Consider the following 27,810-nt stretch of genomic DNA (forward strand, 5'->3'; position numbering starts at 1 on the left):
GGCCCTGTTCTACATTTGGTGAGCTGGGTCGTGTGGGTAACGAGGATGGTTCCTTAGACTAGGACTCTGCTCTCTCTGCTGGCACACTCCTTCTACTCCTCCCTTCCGATGTGACTTCGAAAGATGGCAGACAGTCTCATGTCAAGGTTAAGCCACAGGGGCTTGTGGGTACAGTTTCCATCTCTGGCTCTGCCATTTCTGGCTTTAAGACCTTTGAGAAGTTAGCCAGCCTTTCTAGGTTTGATTCCTCTTCAAGAGGAGCTAGTGAAACCACCTTCAAGGGAGCAGGTGAAATAGCCCTGCGATGTGGTTGGCACAGAGCCCGGCCCTCGGAAGCATTCAGCCAGCGGTGATCCACAGCATCATTAGCACCAGAGTGTCACAGGGAAGCAGGAGGCCAGGGTGACCCCTTAAGGGAGAAGAATGCTATAATTGAACCACTGGGGCTTAAGGAGCCAGAGCTGCACTGGAGTCCACCCTCTGGCTGCACCTGGGGTTGGGCACCTCCACCAGTTCTCCAGCTTGAGTGACATCCACAGACACAGCAGCTGTGGCTATTTCAACTGCACATCCCTCACGGCACCTACCAGGGCATCCTGCACACAGCTAGCACTCAATAAATTTTCAAAAATAATAACAAACACTGTACTAACTAACCCTTCAGGCAAAGCACTGAGAGAGGGGACAGGTTTAAGGATGAAATGAAGACGAGAAAGGGGCTGACCTGGCCAGCCAGTGGGCAGAGCCCACAGCAGACCTGAGTTTGGAGACAGAGGAGTCTTAATTCCAACAGGGCACATGAGGAAAAACAACACTGGGATGTGTCTCTGATTGGCTTCCCGAATCCTGCGGACACTCAGGCATATTTCCATCACTTTATAACAATAAACATGTTCTCATTAGTATTAATAGTTTGTTTTTCCTGCTTCCATTATATTTGCACTGAAATATCTTTTCAAAAAAAATCTGTTCTGTGGTTAAACTTAATGAGGGCAAAAGTGTACTGTTTCTTTCGGTGGGAAAAAGAAATCTTGGTTTGTGACTCAGGATATAGACATTTGTCTTGATCCCAAACCCCACAACATCCAGTAGAACATTGTTGATGTGGGCTCTGTGGGAGACTCCAATCTGAACTGAAGGAATTTTGGAATGTATAAGGCTGCATCATACGAATTTTTCATTTTTGTAGGAAAAATATCAACAGGCAAATAGCCAATATCATTAATAAGCAAATATCAATAATTTCATATGGTTCCACCTAATATTTACAAACAGGTTGTTTTGTTTACCGTCTAGTAGACCTGCAGGCTCAAATAAAACCCCTGACATAGAGACTTTTTCTCACCTTTCTTTAGTTTTCTTAGGTTAGGGGACTAGGACTAGGTTAGGGTCTCCTGGCTCCAGGCAGGCCCTTGGTCACTTCTATCCCAGCTGTCACCTTATTTTCACCTGAGCCATTGTTTGAACGATGTCTGCCCCCACCCCCACTTGAGACAATGAACTCCCTGAAAGCAGGGGCCATGCCTCCTTTCTCACACCTGAAAAGGCTGGTGCCTAATAAATGCTTTCTGAATTAAAAAGCATCACTGAGTAACAGTACTTGTGGCTCTGCTTTAATGGATTTGTATGAAGCACTGTAAATTATGTGGATGCAGCCCAGTAGATGTCCTGTCCAGGATGGGACGAGCTTGGGGCTAGAAGGACCTGGGTATTCCTGAACTTCAGAAGCATAAGGAACCTCTGTTTGTTCAGCAGATGTTTAATGAGGACCTGTATGTACAAGGCCGTTCCCGGGGCCCTCCTGACCTTCCCCCAGGACGTCTTACCGCTGCTGGCAGCCAGGGAGCTGCCATGTGCAGACACCTATGGTGGTGGCAGAAGCCAGCCACTAGGGGGTAAAACGAGGTGCAAACTCCGGCCTTGCCTTGGTGACAATACTGAGTTGTGATTCAGCCAGTTCCCACCCCTCATCCCAAACAGCAGCTGTCAGCAGGGCAGTGAGCCCCTCAGCACAACCTGTGGGGAGAAGGGAGGACAGGGAAACCATGGTGTCACCTCAGAGACCAGCCCAGCACAGTTACTCAGAAGTGTGCACTAAACCAAACCCCTCCAAACCCCCTGCAACTCAGCCAGGGGAGCCTACAACAGGCCAATTGAACCACAGCCCCAGGAGGTTGGGGGGGCAGTCTGCACACCTGCAGGCACAGCCCCAGGGAAACCCAGTACTCCTGAGATGTCTCCCAGAGACTCTGGCAGAAGAAGAGTGAGCAGCCTGCAGACACTGCACCAAGCCCTGGCCCAGGGGATCTGCTGGTAGGAGCAGCTCACACATGCTGGGACAAGAGACGGAGCTCAGGAGCCCCTTCAAGTGGCAGGAGGGGCGGGGCTGGGGGAGGGGCTGCCTTCCCTGAACAAAGAAAGGCAACTTCCTACATTTTTAAACTAATGCTTGGAAAAGTGACAAGTCTGAAGTCTAAAAGAAAGTAGGCAACAAGAGGGGAAAAAAAAAAATCAACTCTGCAGGGACTGGGATGGGGACAGCGCAGAGAGGAAATCCCTTAGAGCTGGGCCTGACTCCAGGACTTCAGGATTTTCCACCCTTGACGACAGGTATTTGCAGCAGCCCCCCTGCCCCGCTGGGCCTGGGGCTCAAGCCTGAACCAGGAAAGACAAAAAAGCAAAATTAACAGCTTTGAGCAAAAGGGTATGGGGTTGTGAAAAGCAGCACTGAGACACAGCTGGAAGGCATCCTGGAGCCACCCCTTTAATCCCAACCAGCTCCCAGATGAGCTCTGGGAGGGAGGCTGGGGAGGTCAGCAGCCTCCGTGGAGCCAGCTGGTAGCAGAACAAAAGGGCTCTAAATTCAGAGTCCTTGCTCTACACTGCAACTTCCCAGAGCAGCCAGTCACTGGGTAACGGAAAGGCAGGTCATACAGATCGATAGACCTGGCCCACGTTCTGGTTCTACTCCCTACTAAGAACAGTTGATTGTAATTTATCCCTGTGATATTCAGGTTCCTCACCTGTAAAATGGGAACAACCACCACCATTACACTGTGGGACTCATAAGAATCAACATAATGTATATATTAATAGAACATCTGGCATATGGATGATGGTCGAGCAAGTGTAGTGATCATACCAGTTCCTGTAAGTCCACATAACTCATAATAATCCTGTAGAAAGTTTGTCAGTGTGAAGCTGTCCCACCAGTTCCTCTGAAGATGTGGTCTCCAATTTAAATTAGAATGTTATTACGAGGAAAGGAATAATGATTACTCATTATATTCACTTGCTTTGTCTTCTTTAAGACTTACTCAATCCACCAAGTTATGAGAGCACATAGATGTTTTACAGTTTTCACACACACTACAAAATTGGAGCCTCAAATTAAAACAAAAAGATGTGTCTAAAGAACATAGAGGATAGTGCAGGGCTCTAGAAGCTGAGGCAGACAGGGACTGTGCTGGGTGGTAGAGATCGTAATTTCTGGCTGAGCAGAGAAAGCAGCTCATAGAATCCTGTGCAGCCAAGATGTGCCCAGCCAAGCTCAAATGTGTGAGTAACTTCTTTAACCCAAAAGCCATAAAAAACAGCAAGGTAATAGAGTAACCGGCAACTTGGAACCCAGAGCTCCAGGGCAAATTCTCATGCTGTGTCTTTCCTAGGCTAAGGCCACTGCCTGTTTTGAGATAATAGCTAAGTTACCAAAGTTCCAGTCTGAACCACACATCACACTTCCACCTGTACAATTTTAGAATAAACAACTCAGAGTCAACTTCTAGAAAGTCCTAGGACAGCAATAAAAGCAGTACTGGGAGAAACCATTTTCCAACCATAATAAAGTATAAGCAGGTTCAGTCACCTAAAGGAAAGAAATTAAGGGCAGTAGCATTCTCCAGTTTCAACCCAGCCAGGAACAATGCAGGGACAAAACCCCTGCGTTGATGACAGAGGCTCCCTCAGCTATGGGTGCTGCCAAACTGCCCCTCACAGCAAGGTGACCTGCTCAGGGACAAAAAGCAACTCAATACCTGCACTCACAGAAGCAGGGTCCCTATCACAAATAGAATCCTAAATAGAAAGTAGTTCCTTTCTTTTTACAAAGAACAACTTTCCAAAAATATAGAGAAGGCTATAGAAGTGGTATTTAAAGTCAGTCCTGTAAATATTCTGTATCCTGAAATCTCACGAGTTGATAACAGTCTACTCCAGGGAAATCAGAGAGAGAATAAAAGCAGAGCAAAGAGCTCCCCATGGCACTGTGAGATAGGTCTGTTCTCAGCTCCATCTTCAAGGGCACTGGGGTCAGAGGAAGCAGCATGTATGCCATGCAGGGGGTCCACCCAGCCAACTCCAGCCCTCTGAGGTGCACAGCCTCTAGCAGCAGATGCTGGGCCTTCTCCTGGTTATAATCAGTTTGCAGGATTAAATGGAAGGGCCTTTAATCTGGGCAAATCAGGAGAAGAGAGAACACTCAGTAAACAAAGTAAGGAATGCTGAGGACCTACAAATCACAGCTGAGATTTGCTTCAGATAATGGGGACTAGTGTGGTTAAGAATCTAAACAAAGGGCGGCGCCTGTGGCTAAGTCGGTAGGGCGCCGGCCCCATATACCGAGGGTGGCGGGTTCGGGTTCAGGCCCAGCCCCGGCCAAACTGTAACCAAAAAATAGCCGGGCGTTGTAGCGGGCGCCTGTAGTCCCAGCTACTCGGGAGGCTGAGGCAAGAGAATCGCTTAAGCCCAGGAGTTGGAGGTTGCTGTGAGCTATGTGATGCCACGGCACTCTACTGAGGGCCATAAAGTGAGACTCTGTCTCTACAAAAAAAAAAAGAATCTAAACAAAGCAAGATGGGTCCTGAGATGGTTATCCTCAAAGATAAACAATAGATACACGGGTTTGTTAAATTTCACTATTCTCTCTATGGTTGTATGTTTGAGATGTGCCATGATAACAAAAAAAAAATCATACATATTTATTGTGAAAATTTAGGTAAATGTAAAACTACCAAGAAAAAAAAAATAATCTTAGCACCTAAGACAACCACTAATATCATTTTGGTCTATTTCCAATCCAAAGTATGAAAACCATACTTTTTTCTCTCTTTTGTTTACAAAACAGGACCATCCTGTCCACATTGTTGTATAACTGTTTTCCACCCACCTCTTAATTTATCTTATGCATTATTCAAGTGATTAAGTATTTTTAATGGTATGATTGTTACATCAAAAGGTAATGCATAATCTGTTCCCAATTTCTTTCTTTCTTTTGTTGTTTTTACGAGAAATAAAGGCTTTGGTGAACAAGGAAGGATGACATTTATTATAAAAAGACAATTTCAAGCGAGAAAGGAATTGCTTGGTACATACCTAAATGTAAACTGACAGCACAAAGTGGGGGAAAAGGTAAAGAGAGAAGCTGGCGGCTTGTGGGCGGTATAATTATTAACTTTTCAGATATACCCCATTGCAAAGATCATGTGGAGAAGAGGAGAAAACTTCAACAGATGTAAGACTAGAACATGCTCATAAAGTGAGTGCTTCCCAGTCAACAATAATTTACTAGGTTTAGTCTGCTAACATCTCTGAAATGCTTTGGTCTTGAAATACTAAGTTTTCAAAGAGTAGAATGTTTCACCCATATGGGATATCACAGGAAGGTTCTGTAGGCACACAAGTGGATTGGATGGCTTCTCCAAGGCCACTGTGATTCCATCAATCATGCTGTTCCAATAAACAGAATATAACTGGATATTGCTTAGCCTTGTAACTGGTTTCTTTCTCCCAAGATTTACAGATGATGTCCTCTCCTGAGAAAAGAAAATCCAAAAAGAATTCTCAAGGTGGAGAGAGACAACTATTTGTTCACTGCCAAGAAGTAGAATTTGGTTGAGTGTCTATGAAGACAATACTTCCTTCGATCAATACCTGAATGCCAATCAAATCCATAACCTATTTATTTTGTGACCCATCTGAAAGATTCAGGACATGTTAGCTGTGCTCCATCTGGCTTTCTCAGACTGCTAAAAACATCAGCGATCTCTGAATCAACAGGCTTGGCTCTGGTCAGCAGCTGGGAAAAGGCTGCTCTGCAGTCATCCTGGCTAGGAAAGCACTGCTACCCTCCTCTCCCAGGGCCCAAGGACTCAGGGATGAGCACAGCCACAGTGGACCCCCTTCTCCATCTCTGGCTCCCATTTTGGCTTTTTATTTCCAAAAGGACAACTGTGCTTCTCTTCTCATCCTATCCAGGACTGAGTGGAGAGGAAAACACTGAACCCGGGGTGAGGTCAGAAACCCTTCGAGGGGGCAATTAAGGACACAGCACTTAGCAAGAGAAGAGCAGCTGCCTTGTGCGGCCTGAGTCCTAACCTCTGACCCCGGCCTCCAGAGTTCTTCACACCTTTCTATTCCAAACCTGCCTGAATTTTCAGGAACACATTACCAGTTACACATACTCTATGATGACCACTATGAACAAATGCTAAAATGTATGTGCAAAGAGTAGAAAAGCACAAATTTTAAAACTGTGTATTGAGGTAGCAAATTCAAGAGTGATTTTTTTCATTTTGTATCACTGTTATTGCTTTGACAGTAGAAAGTTATTGCCAACATTCCATTTATATATTTTGCTAAGACTGGAACCTCAAAGCATGAGTTCATTTCTGACCTAAGCCTCTCCCTCTGGACTCATACACCACAAGGAAGCTGACAAAAACTAATAGAAATGCAACCCAAGATGTCACACAATTCCTTTTCAGCTAGTTCTCCAATACAACAGTCTCTAAAGTTGACCAAAATTGGGCCAAAAAGCTCTGTAAGCTTCTATGTATATGGCCCTTTCCCCGAAAAGAAGTAAAAAAGCCAAATGTATAAACACAGAGCAGCCACGCCCTGACATAGAGACCCACACCAGCCCGGTCCGTGCCTTAGCTCCAGCTGTTTTAATTGCTGTAGATTTCCCTGAGGCTTCACTGAGCTCGGCTCTGATGTAAGAGTGGACAGGAGCCACATCCTGGGGTGGTTCAAAACCCACCATCCCCTGCAGGGAGGACCAGCACCCACACTAATGCTGTCTACTGTGACCTCCAGTGCAGGAACAGGACCAGAAAAGAAGGTTACCTTGCAGACAGCCGCCTGGAGTACCGCATCAAAGCCCCCCTCGGGGGCATCGCGATTCCGGGACACCCTCTGTTTCCGAACTTCCTCATTGAAGCTGTCCACTCTGTCTGTGAGAGGCAGCAGGTGGCGGAACCCAAAAGAGGGGACGCAGTTTGGAAATAACTTGTAGCTAGAGAGAAAGAGGAGAAGAGTCATTTTTCTATCATTGTCCCCGTTGCTTTATAAAACTTTATATAACATAGGGCAGTGCCTGTGACTCAATGGAGTAAGGCGCCAGCCCCATATGCCACAGGTGGTGGGTTCAAACCCAGCCCTGGCCAAAAACAAAAAACAACTTTATATAACATAACTATGCTTACAGAAATGCACTCATAATGGTTCAGAGAATGCAATTTCAGTTTAACTCATCCTACATAACTTGGACCAAAAACTTAGTACAGGGTTTAAAATAAAAAAAAAGATTTGGCCAGGCGTGGTGGCTCATGCCTGTAGTTCCAGCGCTGTGGGAGGCCAAGGCGGGTGGATTGTCTGAGCTCAGAGGTTCAAGACCTGTATCAGCAGCAGTGAGCCAGAGTAAGACCCGTCTCTACTAACATCAAAACCAGCCAGCACCGCGAGAGGAAGAAGAAAATCAACAAAAAAGGAGTACTTCAAACAAAGAAGAATGAACAAGCACACTGAAATTAAAAATAAAATAAAAAATAAAATAAAAAAAGATTTGCAATTTGGTTCATTTTCATCTAATCACATATAAAAGATCCATCAAATGTGTCTCTAAATCTTTGTGTTCTGTGCATTCACTGAGGCCTGGAGAAGCCCCAGTAAATATTTACCCGGCACCTATTACCTGCTCCTGGGACAGGCATAGCGGGGAGAACAAAGATCAATAACACAGTCCCTACTCTCCCAACATCAAGCCCTAAACTGCAGGCCAGACGCATATGCCAAGGCGTCAGTAAAAGGTACGGACAAATGGTTTCTCCTGTGGTTGCAGGAAGACTTAGTGTGGGCCCCGAAAGGTGTGCGGGGCCCCTGGTGTGGGCAGGCCCAGGCAGAGTGGAGTGAAAGACGCCTCTGGGCTGAGGAAAGTGGATGGTGTCCAGTGGGGCAATGTGAGCAGAGTTACTCTATGAAGCCAGCTTCTCACATCACCTCTGCTGCTGCCGGGTGGCAGAGGATCATATAACCTCTCCATGTCAAGATACACACTGACCACCAGAAGGTGCTGGGGCATGAAAAAACGCTAAATGGAACAAGAATAAGAACATTGTTTCTGCTTCTTCGTTTATTTATAAATACAGCAATGATTATCAGCTCTCCTTGATGTAATAAAAAATCATTTAGAAACCAAGCATCTTTAAATGGAATGTTATATCTAGAAATTTGAAAGAAGGAAGTGTTGCACGCCAAAAGTAAGCTCACAGCAAGCCTTTCTCCTAAAATACTGGGCAATCTCCTCTTCAGTGTATGGTGCAGACTCCAAGTGACCCCATTCCTGGAGGAAGTTAGCTCCCAACTACAGTTCTAGGAATTTCAGCTTGATCCATAGCTAATGAAGTAGTTGTTTTACAGATGGGCTCACAAGGTGGAGGGACCATTGAGAGCCCAAGGACAGAGGGGGCCAAAGGGGCTGCAGTGAGAGTGAGAGAAGAGGCCGGGCCCAGGCTGCAGGGCCTGTGGCCTTGTTAAGGTAGTCTCTCTTGCAGTGGCTCACACCTGTAATCCTAGCAGTCTGAGAGGCTGAGGCAGGTGGATTGCCTGAGCTTAAGTGTTGGAGACCAGCCTGAGCCAGAGCGAGACCCCGCCTGTAAAAATAGTCCAGTGTTGTGGCAGACGCCTGTAGTCCCAGCTACTTGGGAGGCTGAGACAAGGGGATCACTTAAGCCTAAGAGTTTGAGGTTGCTGTGAGCTATGACGCCAAGGCACTCTACCCAGGGGGACAAAATGAGACTCTCTCTCAAAAAAAAGCCTCTATTTCTCTATTTTCAGAATAAAAGATGGAATCCCAGAACTAACAGAGAGCTCTGGGAGAAAGGCTTTATAATCCAATCCAAGCTGGGAAAGGAAACAGGTTTAGCGAACGCTAGGACTCTGCCCCATCTGCCATCACAAGGTAGCCTCAGCAGGCATGGCTGGGCAGGCGCCCCGTCTCTGCGGAGAGGCAAGCTCTGGCTCTCTAAGGAGCCATTCTACTCCCTGCCCCACCTACTACAGTCACACAACACAAAGCCACAGAGTTGCTCGAAACAAGCCAGTTCTGGACAGAAGCAACCGCACTCCTGTGAATGTCACAGCTTTCTCTGGATGGGACAGGTGACAGCAGCTAGAGGATTTCTCCACTTGCCTTCCTTTGTTTTCTCCCTTCTCCCTCCAAATCTTCAGGAACACCTTCTGCTCAGAAAGGTCAAACTGTTTTCTTTTTTGTTTGTTTGTTTGTTTTATAGAGACAGAGTCTCACTTTACTGCCCTCAGTAGAGTGCCGTGGCGTCACACAGCTCACAGCAGTCTCCAGCTCTTGGGCTTACACGATTCTCTTGCCTCAGCCTCCCGAGCAGCTGGGACTACAGGCGCCCGCCACAAGGCCCGACTATTTTTTTTGTTGCAGTTTGGCCAGGGCCGGGTTTGAATCCGCCACCCTCGGTATATGGGGTCGGCGCACTACTCACTGAGCCACAGGCGCCGCCCAAACTGTTTTTTAAACCCATGCCTCGGGCCACCCAAACTTCCCATTACCTCCTTGTTTTTCCATAAAGGGAACAGTCATGGAAATTACATTCCCAGCTGGCAGAGGGAACGGAGTCCCAACTGTAGCCATTGGACACCTGATAATAGGCCCAGGAGAAAGTAAATGCATCTAAACTCTCACTCTTCCTTATCTCCCTCCAGTCTGCTGTGCTGTTTTTTTCCACAAATTAGGATTTAAGGTGTGTGTTTATTGTCACATTTGGTCAGGTCGGTTAAAGTGAGAGAGACCAAATAATAATTGCCGTTTAATGAAAAAACAGAAAAGCTATGAGAGACTAACCCAAGCTCAGCATTTTTTTTTTTTTACCTCTTCCCTTTCACTTCTGCAAACAGCAATTAGTAAATACATTTTTACTGTGGAGAATTACTTCTAAGAAAATATGCTTGCCAGACAGAAACGTTCACTGCAGAGAATTTACTATAACCAAAGCAGAGTCACTGCTTACTGAAAGGCACACAGGGAATGTGTCCATTGTCACTGGAATAGGTTGTCACCTAGGGACTAGTTAACTGATCTATCTAATCCCTGGAAGAGCCAAGTAGCCTGAAGATCTAGTTACTTTGGGGTCTCATGCCAGGAAACTGTTCCACCCCAACCCTATGTCTGTGCTGTAGGACCACTGTTTAGGGATTATTATAGTAAGGATTATTAACAAGGAAGATAAAAAATAAAATATATGTGGTTAAAGAGCTGAGGGAGTGTGTGTACAAAAAGTGAATTCAGGACGGTGCCTGTTACTCAGTGAGTAGGGCGCCGGCCCCATATACTGAGGGTGGTGGGTTCGAACCTGGCTCCAGCCAAACTACAACAACAACAAAAAAATAGCCAGACGTTGTGACGGGCGCTTGTAGTCCCAGCTACTGGGAGGCTGAGGCAAGAGAATCACCTAAGCCCAAGAGCTGGAGGTTGCTGTGAGCTGTGACGCTACTGCACTCTACAGAGGGCAATGAAGTGAAACTCTGTCTCTAAATAAAAATAAATAAATAAAAAGTGAATTCATTTAAAGACACTAAATCGAGGCTATCTAGAAAACAATCTAACACTTTAGGACAATATCATGGATTGAGCTGACGTGGAAAGGCTCCCCTCTTTAGTCTAAATACACAGAACTGCTAGGTAAAATTTAATTTAAACATATCTTATATATAGACAAGACTAGAAGCTTAACGGAGAAATCCCAGGTGCCAGAAATTAAGAGAAAACCATTAAATAAATAAATAAATGGACTTAAGGGACTAAGTAGGAGGCAAGCAGGAGCTCATTCCCAGAGCTCCCCACTGTGCTGGGACCCCAAGACCTTGCAGCAGGAGGTCCCAGGCCAGCGGGGGAGCCTTCTGCTCGCACAAGGCCCAGCACTGGGAAAGAGCTCTCTGCATAAACCCAACTGTCACAGAAAGCTGCCATGCCACTGAAGCCAGACACAGGGACACTGTTAGGTAATTGCTCCAGAAAAGCCCCCTCCTACTTTCTACAGACCAAGATTAGCTGTCTCATTCTTAAAGTTACAGCTACCCGCTGAAAATTTCAAACTTATGGCCTGCCCCTAACGGCTCTTCCAGCCAGAGCAGTAACTCCTTATTGGCTATTCTACCATCCAGTCACCATTCTGAGACTTCCCCTAACCGAACCTATATAGCGTGCACGCTCTTTTTCTCTCTTTCTCTCTCTCTCTTCCCCCTCTCTCTTTCCTCTCTCTCTCTTTTCTCCCCTCTCTCTCTCTCCTTTTCTCTCCTCCTTGGTGCTGCTCTGCAGCATCCCTCCCTCGCCAATAAAAACCTTCCGTACAAGCCTTGGTGGTCTGTGAGATCTCTGCCAGTTGAGTGCCCCCCTTTCAGACACTCCAGCTTCTGGTCTAGGAAATGGGCAAGGAAGCTCAGTATCCACTTCAGGCCATAAGTGAAATGAATCACCCGCAGGAATTCTAACTCCAGACCTCAACTATAGAATTCGCCACCTTTATGGTGAAGAAATTAACAGGAAAACAGTTTGACTATGAAACCTGGAGGTTCCTGGCAGAAGTGAACACAACATGGTATGCAGGGTGTCAGTACAGCCTCTGATGGAGACGAGCTAATGACAAAGGTGTGGAACCAGAGAAACAAACCAGGGAGGAAGGCCAACACACTGAGGGTTCGTAATGCGAGAAAGAGGGAGATGATGTCAGATGCTCTAACGAAGATAATTAAAACATTCAGGAGAGGAAGGAATAAAGACCAGAGGCCAGACAGGATATTATTAGAAAAACAAAACAAATCAGAAGGCTCTGAAAAAATTACCACAAATAACAAAGCACCTGAAGAAGAACCGAATAAAAATTAGAGAAAGGAAAAATTGGAGTCACTGAAATTCAAACATGAAATTTCAGTGTATGAATTAAGCAGCTGAAGAGCTAAATAATAAACCAGAAGAAATGTCCTACTAGGCAGCTAGAAGAGAAAAAGAGGGAGGCAGAAATTACAGGAGAAAGATTAGGAAAAGGGAGTGTAGCACAAGAGGCTTTGGCACTTAGTGTCAGAAAGAAAAAAAGGCAGAGAACAGGCGACAAGAGACAAGCAAAGAGACAGCATCTGAGAATTTTCAGGAATAAAGACGCACTCTCGGATTAAACAAGCGGACCAAGCTCTACGCAATGTAAACAAAAATCCAACCTAAACACATTGGAGTAAATACAGAATATGAAAAGCACGGAAAAATCCCAAAAGCCACCAGAGAGAAGGAAAAGGACTAGACAGAAGCTGTCATGTCAGCCACAAGAGACGCCAGCGGACAATGGGGTATGACCTTCAAGGTGGTGAAGGAAGGAATGCTATGACTTCCTGGGAGAAATAACGCAAAGAGGAAGTAAAAATATAAACAAGGATAAAGGTATTATCTCACTTGCAAATATATTTTTACACGATAAGTATTTCAACAATAGCCCAATACCTCTAACAAAAGAAAAAGCATTCAGAACTTGAAATAGCACGCCAGATTAATCCTTTAAATTCTGCATCAGTGAATATCAGGTGTCACTTCCCAGGAAAACTGTTCCTATTATGCAGAAGGGCCATTCAACAGCTCTTTAATCTGATGATAAAATTACTCTCTGCCTTTTTCACTTCCTGGGACAACCTGGCACTTACTACTTTAGATTTGGCATTTCTAACACGTTCTAAGATGGGAATGGATGAGTTTAGGAATTCCATCCTTTGGAGAAACATCTGGAGCAGAAGGAGGGACACACCTCGGGACAGTCCCATGCATGCTGGTTGTCTTTTCTCCGAGATGTCCTGCACAGGTGGCTAAGCCGCCCCCTAACTTTCCCATCTCCCCAGAACTACGGGCGGACTGCTGTTGCTTCCACCACAGTAAAGGAAAACCTAACTGAAGGTGTCATTGGGGCCTGAGAAGAACTCTGTGGGTTTCCTCTCCACACTGGCTGGAGGAAAAAGATCAACAAGGACTGCAAACAACCCAGGCATGGACTGCAGTCACGTTCAATAGGCCAGCTGCAAGACAGGGGGGAACAGTGGAGACTGTGGCAGCCAAACCACCTGTAGTACAGACCCCGCTTTGCCAGACCTCCCTGCTTTTCAAGAAAAACTAGAAATCCTGGTTATTATTAGTTAAATCTTTTGCTTTAAGAAAAATGTTACTATTTCACAGTGTTTTTTAAATAGAAAGGTAAGCAAAGCACATGTGTGTGCTGGACCAGGCACAGGAGATCCAGGGTGCTGTGCGCCTAGCACGGGAGCCCTTCTCTCCAGGAGACCCAGGACACTGCACACCTAGATGAGGGGAGAGAAATCTCCGTCTGCTCACTGCACTACCCGGTGCCTCCTCTTGCACTGCCCAGCTTGGGAAAGAGAGATTTACATAACTGAGACTTGATGTTTCCTTCAAAACTCTCATTCTTCTCTGAGTTTCCTGTCTCACAAGCAGCTTTTCAGAGGGCCTTGTACTCACTGTCAAGAGCTTTACTGTCGGCAACTGGTTTCTGCCTTTGAGGCTTAGAGAAGGAGATGAGCTGTGAATAAGCAATGGGGCTGACTCTGAGTGTTCACATGCTGAGCACCCAGGGCCAGCTCTTCATCCTCTGCCAGCTTCCAATTCTAGAGTCTTGGTCAGTGAAAGAGTTTCGGAAGAGTGAAAGTGGAGACACACCCTGTCTCTCTGCAGACAGGGCCCACTGAAGGCCGAGGTGAAAAGAAGTCACTATTCCCGATTAATTGAAAAAAGTTTTAGTTAAGATGCCGTTGGTCCTAGTAAATAGTGAAACTCCAGCAAGAGACCTTTGGTACCTGGACTTAGCTGAAAAGGGCCTTAGAGACAGGAACAAATTAATAATGAGCCTAGTGGCCACAGGAAGACACTAAACCCAGCAAAAAATGACACCCAGCACCTCTCTTCATGATTAAGGAACTTAGTCTCTTTACACTTAAAACTTTTTCTTGTCTTACTGTTTTTCCATCCGTGTCAATTCCCAGCCCCTGGGGAAGACCTAAATCAGTTTCTAAGAAGTATACAAAGGATTAGGAAGGGTTCAAAAGGCCATCCCCACCAGCACATTAGCAACCTGCCCCAATCACCCAGCCCAACCTGGAGCTGGGAGCTGTCAAGGTTTCCAGAAAGAATTTGTAGAGACAGGCAGGCTCAAGGGCTTAAGAACATCTCTCCCCCTTGGTGGCCGCTGGGAGACCAAGAATTGAAAATGACATCACAAAATGGAAGGAGCTTGGATCCCCAAGTCACTGTGCTACCAAGGAAAGCAGCTCAACTCTCATTAGACTCTGCACCAGCAAGAAAAAATATTCATTGTGTTGAACCACTGGGATTTAGGGATTGTATGTTACCTCAGCGTAGCCTAACATTATCCTTAGATAAGACTTAGAGGGCGGGGGTAGGGCGGTTGTGGAGAGGGTATCATTCCTCTGCCACCGGTAAAATATTTGTGTTGTAGTAAGATTTGGAGGGGGAAAATGGGTATCATATTAATGAGAACGTAGACTTTGAAAGTAGTCTGTCTGGATTCATATTCTATTGTGTAATCTTGGGTAAGTTATTTATTCTCTCTAAGCTTCGGTTTCTTCCTCTTTAAAATCTGACTTCTACCTACCTTAGAGACCTCCACAGGTTGTTATGAGATTTAAATGAGATAATCCATATGAAGTGTTTAGTACGGCACCTGACGCTGAGCAAGAATTTACGTCTTAGTTGTTCTCTATCTGGTGACCATTTTGGGGTTTAATATGCCAAAGCCTCACTAAAGTTGAATGAACACGGTGGCGATCAGGCAGGGACAAGTTGGAAGTTTTCACTGACTGCAGTCACACTTCATAATCGTGACATTTAAAAGAACACTTGAAAGACTAGAAAAGAAACCATCCCAGTAGAAGCTGTGATAGGGAGACTGAAGGATGTGATCCCCTCATCCTCCCAACCACACACTCACAAACACCCCGTGGCAGAGATGTGCTCACCAACCCTGCTTCCTCTGATCCCTGGGCATACAGCTAAGCTAGTTTCCAGCCTCCTTGCTGGAATTCAGTTCTGTTTAAAACCATGTGGGAGTAGAAACAGCAAAAGCCTCTCCTCCTACATATAATCCTCCAAGCAGGATGACCTCAGAAGCTGTATGTGGAAGATGGTAAAGCCTGGAAGATAGAAGGGGCCTGGGTCCCTGAGTCACTGCTTAGAGGAGAAGTGTTCACTGATCATGAGACCCAGTTGGACTTGGTAAGCAGCAAAGAACTTTCTAGCAAGTTTGAGCCTTTGTACACTTTTGGCTTGGTTTGTTGCAGCAGTTAGAAACATCCATTCTCTGGCTCAGCGCCAGTAGCACAGTGGTTACAGCTCCAGCCACATACACCGAGGGTGTCAGGTTCAAACCTAACCCGGGCCAGCTAAATGAATGCAACAAAAAAATAGCCAGGCGTTGTGGCAGGTGCCTGTAGTACCAGCTACTTGGGAGGCTGAGGCAAGAGAACTGCTTAAGCCCAAGAGTTTGAGGTTGCTGTGAGTTGTGAAGCCACGGCACTTTACCGAGGGCAACATTGTGAGACTCTGTCTCAAAAAAAAAAAAAAAAAGAAAGAAAGAAAGAAAAGAAAAGAAAAGAAACACCCATTCTCTGGTAATTTATCAAATATTTTTAGGTAAAGGTACTTGACTTACATTGAAAAAAAGTTCATACCTTTAAAACAGGATTTTCATATAGTTTTGTCAAGATAAGTTATAGTCACTTACATAAACAACGGGGTCAAATTTTGAATTCATTTATCCCAAAACACCTCAAGTTGCTACAAGTGATTAGCAAGGGTGAAAGCTTAAATTGTCCTGTCTATTCCCTCCCTGATCACCTGTACTCATCACTCCTGGAGAACATTCTCTATATTCTATTAATGTCAGATAATGGTGCTGTGAGAGGCAGGCAGAAAAATAAAGATGCTGTGAACATTATATCTTTTTTTTTTTGCAGTTTTTGGCCAGGGCTGGGTTTGAACCCGCCACCTCCAGCATATGAGGCAGGCGCCCTACTCCTTTGAGCCACAGGCAACGCCCTGAACATTATATCTTTATGCAACCTTGTAACAGCTCATTTCTTTACACGCAAGGGAAGAAGAGACCTTCCTCTTATCATTGATCAAGTTAAACTCCCAAGCCTACCCATCCCTCATAAACACGCCTGCCCTCATTCTTTCTTTCAGCTAAGTTTCATTCTACTCCGTTTTTCCTCCCTTAAGTACCCAATAGAAGGCCATCTGGTCACTTACCCAATGCATGGATTGGTCTGATACCTCGGTGCCACATAGGAGAAAGGAGAGATGTCCTTGTCCACAAAAGACCCGAACCCCAACCGGAAGTTGCTGGTGAGCTTCCGCATCTCCTCGGCAAGCTTGGTGCCCAGGTTCCGGATGTTGTCCAAGTCATCCTTCATGGACAGGGAGAGGTCCATCAGGTAGTACAAGTCCACAGGATAATCCTCCACCTGGCGGACCTGCAGCTGGAATGCAGTCTTGTCACCTATGCCAATAGACAGGTCATGCATGAGAGGGCAGGCAGGTGAGAGGTCAGGGGACGTGCTGAGGGACGAAGGCGTGGATTTTGCTTCTAAAGAAAGTTCACCTCTTACTTTTCCTTAGTGGTTGTCTGTCTCCCAGAAGAAATATTTTTCTTGGAAGTAGAGTGCCTGAGGGGACTGTGGTGCTGAGGGTTTTCCTGTCCCAAACACCTGGCTCAGCATTTCTAAGGAAACTCTGTAACAGCCAGGCCCCTTAGTGGAGTTCTGTTTTTTCGGCATCAAGGACCTTTTGGTAATTAGCGGACAGTGAGCTGGACACTTCCATGGATTGGGTAGAGAGTAGCCCACCAACCACACACCAACTCCAGAAAAATACCCAGCTAAGATGGGAAGGTTTGTGCAGAATAGAAAGCAGGTAAAAATTAACAAAAGTGGCCAGGTGTGGTGGCTCATGCCTTGCAATCCTAGCACTCTGGGAGGCTGAGGTGGGTGGATCGCCTGAGCTCAGGAGTTTGAGACCAGCCTGAGCAAGACCCTGTCCCTAAAACTAAGTGGGTATTGTGGCGGGCACCTATAGTCCCAGATACTTGGGAGGCTGAGGCAAGAGGATTACTCGAGCCCAGTTGTTGTGAATTATGACACCACAGCACTCTACCGAAGGCAACAAAGTAAGACTCTGTCTCAAAAAAAAAAAGAAGAGGAAGAAGAAGAAGAAGAAGAAATTAACAAAAGAGAAAATGAACAAGAGTGGCTAAGAACGAGGTGGGGAAGAGAAACAGGCACAAGGCCCAGAGGGCAGTTAAAATATCCCAAAGGTCAGAAATATTTATGCCCGTGCCATGTCACCTGTTTTTGTTTCTATTTCCCTAGCCACATCCCAGACAATTTTAGTATTTAGTTTGGGGGCATAGTTGACTTTTTGGAATACCAGACATAATTCATTATCATCAGAAATTACATATATAAATACAAGAAAATGAATTCCAAATTTTAGTTCCATCAGAGAAAAGAAGGAAGGGAGGGAGGGAGGGAGGGAAAGAAAGAGAAAAGAAACACACAGCTATACGTAAAGGGAAGATAGTTTGGGTTCTGTAATAAGGTAGCCAACAGAGGACAAGAGAATTGACTCAGAGGAAGAGAACAAAGAAAATGCTAGTGTCGGGGAGGTGTGGCCTTTGCTATGGCACACTACAGGGTTTAGAGAGGCCCAAGTCAGGGCAGGAACTGGAGGACCCACGGTAATGGGTAATGCTGGTAATGCTATCTCCCCGAGGCTCATTAGCCTTTCCGGAGCAACTGGAGAAGTCCTACTTATCTTGCAGCAGAACTGTCCACACACATCATAATATGGATATATTCTCTGTGTGATCACAGGAGCACAGCAAAGACAGGCTCTCTCCTGGTCTAGGGGTCCACACCTGATGTGCTGACAGCCACATCTTAGACCCACAATATTTCACCTCAAGCTGACAGCCAGCAAAACGAAGCACTCTTAAACCTGCAGGGGAGAGGACTTAATCTTTTATGTGCCCTTTCTGCTTCCCACCCCAGACAAAGCATATTTCATTAACTACACTAAGAGAGGAATCAATCAAAGGATTTCAGTTCAAGGTGCAGCTCTGTCCCTCAACAAGGGGTACAGCCTGAACCTCAGTTTTCCCTAATGTGAAACGGAAGTAACAATGCTCGCAGCAGTGATTAAGGCTGTGATGTATTCGAGAGGGAGAGAAGTGTTGTGGAAGCAGCGAAGGCTTGCACCCATGAAATACGGTTACTGTAATTACTATTTGTAGCTGGAGCGGCAGCTCCCAGCCTGCTTTCCCTGACGCGTCCTTCATGTACTGTCCTGGCTGCCTCAATATTGGTACAGCGTCAGTTGCCTGCTGGTATGAGACTATTTTTAAAACCATCAGAGTCTGACTCAAACAGAGGAATGTTCAAGATTTCTTCCAGAATGAATTCCAGGCTGCTGCATGGTCTGTCTCTGGCTCCCATCAGGCAGACAGAGCAGGTCCCTCCAAAGTTTGGTCCCTTAGATGATACAACATAGGGGTAGAAGGGCGGGGAGGAGAGAGGAGATGGGAGAAGGGAGGCCCTTCCTTGGCTCCTGCACGGGCAGAAAACAGAGCCCAAATGAACAGAGCCTGCCATCATATCTCCTCTGCCCAATGCCATCACTGCTTTTAGGGGCTTCTACATTTTCTGCCACTGATCCCCTTTCCTCCCAAGTTCCCAGCCATACCTTCTTTGGTCTAGAATTTATTTCTGTTTTGCTATGAGTTATGTGTCATTAACAGATAGGCATTTTAAAACCAAGAAACAGAGAGGGAACTGGCTTGGATTCCAGGAGTTTAGGAAGCACTGTGGGAAAGCCAGCCCCAGGCTAGGAAGAGGGGGAGCTAGGTTCCAATCCAGACCCTGTCCCCAAGAGTTCAGGTGAACCTGGGCTCCTTTCAACTTGCTGCCCAGTGCCTGCATCAGTAAAGGGGGAAGAATATTAATTATGGTGGGGACTGAAGGAGATAATGTATAATAAACACCATACAAATGTTGCTACACAAGGAAAACTTTGGCTTCAGTTCCCTGAAAAGTCAATTATTAGAGCAATTTCTTGTGGGGATAAAAAGAGAGAGAGAAAATTCTGTCAGTCCAACTAGTACAACCTTTCTGGAAGGAAATATGGAGAAACCTCAAAGCACTCAAGCTAGACCTCCCATTTGATCCTGCAATCCCATTACTGGGCATCTACCCAGAAGGAAAAAAATCCTTTTATCATAAGGACTCTTGTACTAGACTGTTTATTGCAGCTCAGTTTACAATCACCAAAATGTGGAAACAGCCTAAATGCCCACCAACACAGGAATGGATTAACAAGCTGTGGTATATGTACACCATGGAATACTATTCAGCCATTAAAAAAAATGGAGACTTTACATCCTTCGTATTAACCTGGATGGACGTGGAAGACATTATTCTTAGTAAAGCATCACAAGAATGGAGAAGCATGAATCCTATGTACTCAATTTTGATATGAGGACAATTAATGACAATTAAGGTTATGGGGCGGGGAGGAAAAGCAGAAAGAGGGACGGAGGGAGGGGGGTGGGGCCTTGGTGTGTGTCACACTTTATGGGGGCAAGACATGATTGCAAGAGGGACTTTGCCTAACAATTGCAATCAGTGTAACCTGGCTTATTGTACCCTCAATGAATCCCCAACAATAAAAAAAATAAATAAATGCATGCTGTTTTAAGTGGAAAAAAAAAAAAAAAGAAAATTCTGTCAGTCCCTCAACCCAGGAATGGATTGGCAAACTGTGGTATATGTATATCATGGAATACTATTCAGCCATTAAAAAAATGGAGATTTTGCAGCATTTGTATTAACCTGGATGGAAGTGGAACACATTATTATCAGAGGAATGGAGGAGTATGAATCCCATGTATTCAACTTTGATATGAGGACAGTTAATGACAATTAATGACACGGTGGGGTATGGGGGAAGGGGCAAGCAGACAGAGAAGGAGGGAGGGGATGAGGGAAAGGAAAAGAAAAAAAAGAAAAGAAAATAGCGACGAATTCTCACATAAATTGGATTTAATTTTAACCAAAGTACATTATTAGAACAATAATTTTTAATTCAATTTGTTAATATGTTGTTTAGGATATTGCATCCTCGTTTATAAGTGAAGTATGTTTGTAATCTCCCTTTATAGTAATATATTTTTTCCAATTTTAATATCAGGTAGATGAAGTAGAATGAATTTGAAGTATTTCTTCTTTTTCTATTGTCTATAAGATTTGGCATGATCTGTTTTTTTGAAATTATCTTCTATTTTTATTTATAAACATTAGTTGTCTATTTTTTGAGACTTTGAAAAAAACAAAGAAAATTCTGTCAGAAACTTGAGTTGGAATGGCTATAGCCTTGGGCATATAAATTTAACTCCAAATATTCCAAATACAAAGGCAAAGGGAACTAAGGTATAATACATATATATGCTAGGTCCCTTTGTATGGTAAGATGGTATCATTCTGAAGTGAGACATCTCTTGGCATTCAATTGTAAAAGAAATTGATCCATGAAAGAACACACGCAAAAAAACACACTTCCAAAGGAGGGCTGCAAATGTTAAAAGTAAGTATTTCTCACATTTTTCCAGAAAAGGAGGGATGTAAGGAAGGTAATACAGGTGTCCGTAAAGTTCACACACAAATTACTATTTTAAACTCTTTTAAGTTGCACGTGAACTTTATGTCCACCCCGTTTTAATGCTCAGAAAGAGGGTTCATTGCCACCTCTAATATGTTTGATTTTAAATGCCACAAACTCCTGAGTGGGCCTTGGCAATGTGGAATGTTCTGTCAGCAAGTCTGGCACAAATGAAATTCCTGGTAGGATTCTTGGTGTGGGTGTCCAGCTGCCTGCATACCAACTCCCCCACAGGGGAGTCTCGGTGTTAGCAGACACATGGGGAAGCCACCTCTCTGCAAAGAGAAGGCCTGGGGCAGGCTTCCCACCTTTGGGTGCATCTCCAGAACCCTACATACTTAGCCACTATCCTCCTTCCCACTCTTTTTCACCACACTGCTCCCACGCCCCACCTGAGGCTTTAAACCAGTCACCATCTCCCCCTGTGCCTGGTAGCGTGCACAGCCTTTCTGGCCTCTGCTGTCAGAGCTGGGTCTGTGCCTGTTGGTGCTGACTCTCTCTCTCCACACAGGATCCCTACAGACTCCCATCCCAGTAGCTGCACCCCTGCCCCCTGGAGCTGTTCCATATAATTCCCATTCCAGACCAGTGGCAGATCAGAGAAAAACAAGATAATGCAAGCTCCAAAGAGAAGTCGATCATCTAGCACCTGTGAGGATGAAGCCACCCCTGCCCCAGGGCAGCCCTCTCATGTCCTTCTGGTTTTTCCTGTTTCCAAAGCAGACAGCTCCACCTGCATTTTGCACAGAATTCCTGTCCCTGTTCAGTTCTTAAGTACAGGTTCTCCCACCATAATCATGTATCAACTAGCATTCCACTGGAAACATATTCTTACAGCTTTCTTCCCTCTGCATTCCCGTTAGTAAAAAGTAAAAAGTTAACTTTTTCTTTAGGGACATATATCAGATGCCAAACACTTCTGGAGAGTGAATACAGAATTCATACTGGAACTTTTAAGATTGATTTTTGTTCAAATGGTAAGACAAAGTAGTAACTTCAGCTGATAAAGACTTTTGCCATCCCCAAACAGATGAGTGGTTTTGATTCCCTAGAATTACCCTTTTCTGCTAGAGATTGAAACAAAGAAGGGAGGCCAGGCACCGAGGGTCACAACTGTAATCCTAGCACCCTGAGAGGCTGAGATGGGTAGATTGCTTAAGTTCAGTAGTTTGAGACCAGCCTGAGCAAGACTGAGACCCTGTCTCTGCTAAAAACAGAAAAACTAGCCAGGCATCATGGTGAGTGCCTGTAGTCCCAGCTACTCGGGAGGCTGAGGTAGGAGGATCACTTGAACCCAAGAGTTTGAGGTTGCTGTGAGCTCGCTATACCCAGGCAACAGAATGAGACTCTACAGGGAAGGAGGGTGAGAGGGGAGGGAGGGAGGGAGGGAGGGGACATATAAATCAATTATATTATGAAAGGCATACAACTGAAAATTAGGGTCCTAGTGTTTATAAAAATGAACATGGGGCGGCGCCTGTGGCTCAAGGAGTAGGGCGCTGGTCCCATATGCCAGAGGTGGCGGGTTCAAACCCAGCCCCAGCCAAAACCCACAAAAAAAAAAAAAAAAAAAAAAAAAAATGAACATGACTCTTCTGTTCACTACAGTAAAAGGTAATTAGCACTCCAGGATTAAGTCATGATCTAGAACCAAAGAATTGACTCACAGGTCTGGAACAAGGCTGCCAGGCTGCCGTGCACCCTGTTCCCCACCTCAGAATTCAGACTCTCAACAGATAGAACCAAAAACAGTAAGTCATCTGAAGATACGATTGGCCTCCACAGTATCTGCCTCCAAGCGATAGGCCTCTACATTTCTAGTTTCCTTTAAAATAACCACTTATCCACCCACCATCAAAAACCTTTCTTCATTTCTGTAAGCATGTACGTTGCCAGTCTAGGTGGCAATTTTATTGCAGAAGCAATACCTAAAGGGGTTCCCCCAAAGTAGAACCTGGAAGGAGAGAGGAGAAAAAAACATAAATAGAGGCTTGCAGGAAACCCCAAAACAACTGATTACCTGCAGTTTAGTTAGTAGTATTGTACCAATGTCAATTTCCTGGTTTGGGGTTAGCGCCTGTGGCTCAAAGGAATAGGGCGCCAGCCCCATATGCCGGAGGTGGTCAAGCCCAGCCCCAGCCAAAACTGCAAAAAAAAAAAAAAAAATTTCCTGGTTTTAAAAACATACTCTGGTCATATGTTCCCATTGGTGACAACTTAGAAGGGTACATTGGACATCTCTATGTTATTTTTGCAAATTTTTGTGAGTCTAAAATTATTTCAAAATGAGTAAAACAAACAAAAAAAAGTATCAATCAAGGATCATTTGTTAAGAGGTTAAGGACTGAGGCAAATAATAACTTTAATTAATAAATCCTTTCTAACTGCCTTAGTGTTTTAAACCACCTCTAGCTTTCAACCATTCTCCATAAGCTTTACTTTAAAGTTTATGTCCTTTCTTAAGGATTTTATGTTCTTTGTTAAGGATTTTCTAAGGTTCTTATCCTGACATACAGTTTTCAGTATTGAAATAAAATGGAAAACATGATCCTATGTTTACACAAAATCCTGCTTAAAGTTTGGCAGTTCTTCAAAAAGTTAAACACAGAATTACCATGTGACCCAACAATTCCACTCCAAGCTATAGACCCAAGATTATTGAAAACATATGTCCCCACAAGAGCTTGTACGTGAATGTTCATAGCACCATTAATCATTACCGCCCCAAAGAGGAAAACGGCCCAAGTGTCCATCAACTATACCTATCTATCTATCTACACACAATGGAATATTATTTGGTCATAAAGAGGAGTGAAATACACGTTACAACATGGATGAAACGTGAAAAGATTCTGCTAAGTGAAAGAAACCAGCTACAACAGGGCATGTGTTACATGACTTACAGGAAACGTCCAGAATAGGCAACACCATGGAGACAGAAAGCAGACAGACTAGTGCTGCTAGAGGCTGAATGGAGGTGGGAAGGGCGGGAGCAGGAGTCACTGCTCACGGGCATGCGGTTTCTTTTCAGGGTGATGAAAATGTTCTGCAATTATCTGCTAGTGACAATCATGCCACCTTGCCAATATACTAAGAACCACTGAATTTTGCATACTTCCAAATAGTGGATTTTGTGGTATGTGAAATGTCTCCGCTTAAGAAAAAAACTAAATTAAACTAAAAGTCCTACTTAAAGAGAAATGTTTCTTTTCTTTTTCTCCTCCTTAATCCTGGAGCAACTTTTTCCTTCATGGTGTCTTGCATGTTAAGTTGAGACTTGTCCTTCACTACTCTGGCATACGGCTGGCAATGTGTTACATTTCAATCAACGGGTATTCACTATGAGGTACTGGGGCAGGGGTGGGGTGGGGGGGCGGTGGGCAAAGGAGGAGACACAAAAGCATTTCTAAAAAGATAGAATGCAACAATCAGGCCTTACATACCTGAAAGTCCTCCCCAGAGTCTAGAGGAATTTCTCTCCCATTTACTAAACTGAAAATTGTGTCAACTGCAACATACTATTCTTTCCTCCCCCAAATAAATATCTGGGGTTTGCCTGTACTTCTCTTTCTTAGGGGGTAGGGTGGGGACAGAGTCTCACTCTGTCACCCAGGGCTAGAGTGCCATGGCATCATAGCTCACAGAAACTTCAAAATCTTGGGCTCTGGAGATCTTCCCTCAGCCTCCCAAGTAGCTGGGACTACAGGCGCCCGCCACAACACCCGGCTATTTTTTGGTTGCAGCCGTCATTGTTGTTTGGCAGGCCCAGGCTGGATTCGAACCCGCCAGCTCAGGTGTATGTGGCTGGCGCCTTAGCCGCTTGAGCCACAGGTGCCGCGCCAGCAATTCAAATTTTCATCAAATCTTCTGCTGGTCTTCATCTCTTCCTCCTCACAGTTGGGGTGTGTTTTCAGGGGGCAGCAAGCCCTCTGTCACCTTGCTGCTCCCAGTACCTACACCTCCCACAAGACCGAGCTGCACATGGACTCACAGGTTTTATATAAACATAGGCCCATGTTTTCCACTTTATTTGTAATTACCAGAAATAATCCAAATGTTTAGTGGGAGAAGTGACTATGTCAAATAAGACTGACTTTTTTTAATCAAACATGCATTGAGTTTTATGAATAAATATATATTGTAAATAAACCTGCCATTGCTGAAACCACTCTTTGGGAAACCACCCTCCTCTGTGGGGGTTGTTCGATAAGTTGAACCAAATAGTCTCTTTGCCTATATTCACATCTTAATTCAAATTGTAATTTGAAAAACTGGAATTATTAAAACTATGACATCTTCAGCTTTTTGAAATTCCTGAATTAAATCTACCCTAAAGGTAAGAATTTGCCACCATTTCTTGGTGAGAACACTACCGGCTTTGAGAGCTATTCTAGACGAGGGAGTCCAAAAATACAAATTGTTGGCCAAGCACAGTGGCTCATGCTTGTAATCCTGGCACTCTGGGAGGCCAAGGTGGGTAGATTGCTTGAGCTCGCAGGTTTAAGACCAGCCTGAGCAAGAGTGAGATCCTGTCTCTACTAAAAATACAAAAAAAAAAAAAAAAGAAAAAAAGAAACTGAGGCAGGAGGATTACTTGAGCCCAAGAATTGGAGGTTGCTGTGAGCTATGATGGCGCCATGGCACTCTACCCAGGGTGACAGTTCGAGATTCTGTCTCAAAAAAAAAGTTGTTAATAAAAACCTCCCTCGATGATGATCTGAAACTGTAAACTCATTTGGAAGTGTGAAATTTTGTCCTCATTTTCAGATTTCTGATTGAAAACAGTATACAATTACAAGTCAGTACAAGTATAAGCATAAGAAAAACACGAACACATGTGAATAAAGATAGAGGATATGATACAAATGAAAAATAATACTATGTAAAATTGATGATTTTTCAAGAATTTCATTAAAGTCCCTGTTATATTGTACTGCAATAAAAAAGAAGATACAGCATTCACATTAGTTGATAACATTTTTATATTACACAATGTTCTAATGTATTAATAGTCTCCAGCAACCCCTACATCCTCTTTTAGGTTAAAACCCTTGACCTGGAGCCTGTTTTCATGAAAGACGATTTATTTCTCCCCCGGGGACATCAGCAAACATCTGCCCAATTAAAGGCTCAGCTGACTTTTTTCTACCCACTCACACAGTTTTATAAGGATTCCCTTCCTGGTCTCTCTCAACTTGGTATCTCACCAAACAAAAAGACTGCATGTCTCTCCTGGTGAGAAAGTTTGCAAAAATCCTCCCACTGATCCCTGGGTGGGCAACCGAGCAGCTTGGGTTTCTCTGTCCGGCAGGGTCTGCTTACACCCTTCTTTGGTTTCTTAGTGTTAATACAATTAAAATAGACAAAATAAAATGCTTCTCAAATATGTGATGACTCAGAGCTCTTTCTTAAAAAAAAAAAAAAAACCCATGGTGCAGACCATTCAATAATAATAACAGCAGCAACATCAAGAGCGTCATTGAGCGCTTCCCATATGTAGCACTTGGAAAATCCACTTCTGAGTCACTGAGCACCTGCTCAGACCTCTATCCAGCACCCTTGGCCATTACTGTTTAAAGTTCACTTACACAAGAAGTCTCATCTAAGCCTCTGAACATGCCTATGAGAAATAAAGGTGACAAAGATCCCAAGAGGCTGAGAGATGGAGTAACCTGCCCAGACCCCCTGAGCTGGGGACAGAGCCGATGCTAGAACCCAGGATAGCCACTGCTACAAGCTGCCCTGACATCTAAATGAACCATCTATAAATAGTTATTGCCAGTAGTTTCCTAGGCAACAGGATAGAAAAAAGGCTAAAAAATCAACGGAATTTGGAGAAATCTGGCCCCACCAACAATGTGATACTTCCCCACTTAGCCACATGCACATCTACCCTTTGACACTATAAGGATCCTATTATGTAGTTTATTACATGACAAAAGTGGTGACCTAGAGATCACTATGGGTGTGCAGTCACACAGACCCAGGACTGAATCAGATTCACCACTTACTGAGAGACCTTCAGCAAGTTCTTTCCTCAAGGACAGGGTAGGTCAAGTATTTTAGTAGGTATGTGAAAACTGTGTATTTCCTTATTATGTATACATTACATATGTGTACAATCAGCTTGAGGGCTTGCAGGGACTCCTGTTTCACAAAACAAAATAATCTCTTGGAGATTATTTTGTTTTGTGAAACAGGAGTCTGTCCTTTCAGAATGTCTGAAAGTCTGTCCTTTCAGAATGCCACAAATGCAAATAGAATGAACCGACCTTTTCCTAAAAGTAGCATTTTTCCTGAGCAACTTGCATCAACTAAGGAATAAATCTACCAGCATCCTTCTAGAAGAAACAATAACATTATTCATAATAGCCAAACATTGGAAACAACTCAAATATCCTCGGATAGATAATATGGGGAAAGCCGGGCACGGTGGCTCACACCTGTTATCCTAGCAGTTTGGGAGGCCAAGGCAAGAGGCTTGAGGACAAGGGCCCAAGACCAACCTGAGCAACAAAGTGAGACCTCATCTCTACAAAAATTTTAAAAATAGCCAGGCATGGTGGTGTGTTGCCCGTAGTCCCAGCTACTTGGAAGTCTGAGGTAGGACGATGCCTGAATGCAGGAGTTTGAGTTTGCTGTGAGCTATGATGATGCCACCATACTCTAGCCCAGGCAACAGAGTGAGACTTTATTTCAAAACAAAACAAGACAAAACAAAAGGCAGTGTA

At 44.4% G+C, this 27,810-nt stretch overlaps 1 protein-coding gene across 1 annotated transcript in view; it reads right to left on the bottom strand.

Annotated features, from left to right (window-relative positions):
• ITGB5 (integrin subunit beta 5) overlaps window positions 1-27,810 on the bottom strand; it is a 125,832-nt gene that overhangs the window by 69,821 nt on the left and 28,201 nt on the right. Inside the window, exons 4-5 of the mRNA XM_053564172.1 lie at window positions 16,619-16,868; window positions 7,123-7,291 (exon numbers count right to left, since the gene is read on the bottom strand). Coding sequence (XP_053420147.1) covers window positions 7,123-7,291; window positions 16,619-16,868 — 419 coding nt within the window. The remainder of the gene's footprint in view (window positions 1-7,122; window positions 7,292-16,618; window positions 16,869-27,810) is intronic.

This window comes from Nycticebus coucang, chromosome 16 (genome assembly GCF_027406575.1).
Source record: "Nycticebus coucang isolate mNycCou1 chromosome 16, mNycCou1.pri, whole genome shotgun sequence".
Classification (NCBI taxonomy): Eukaryota; Metazoa; Chordata; class Mammalia; order Primates; family Lorisidae; genus Nycticebus; species Nycticebus coucang.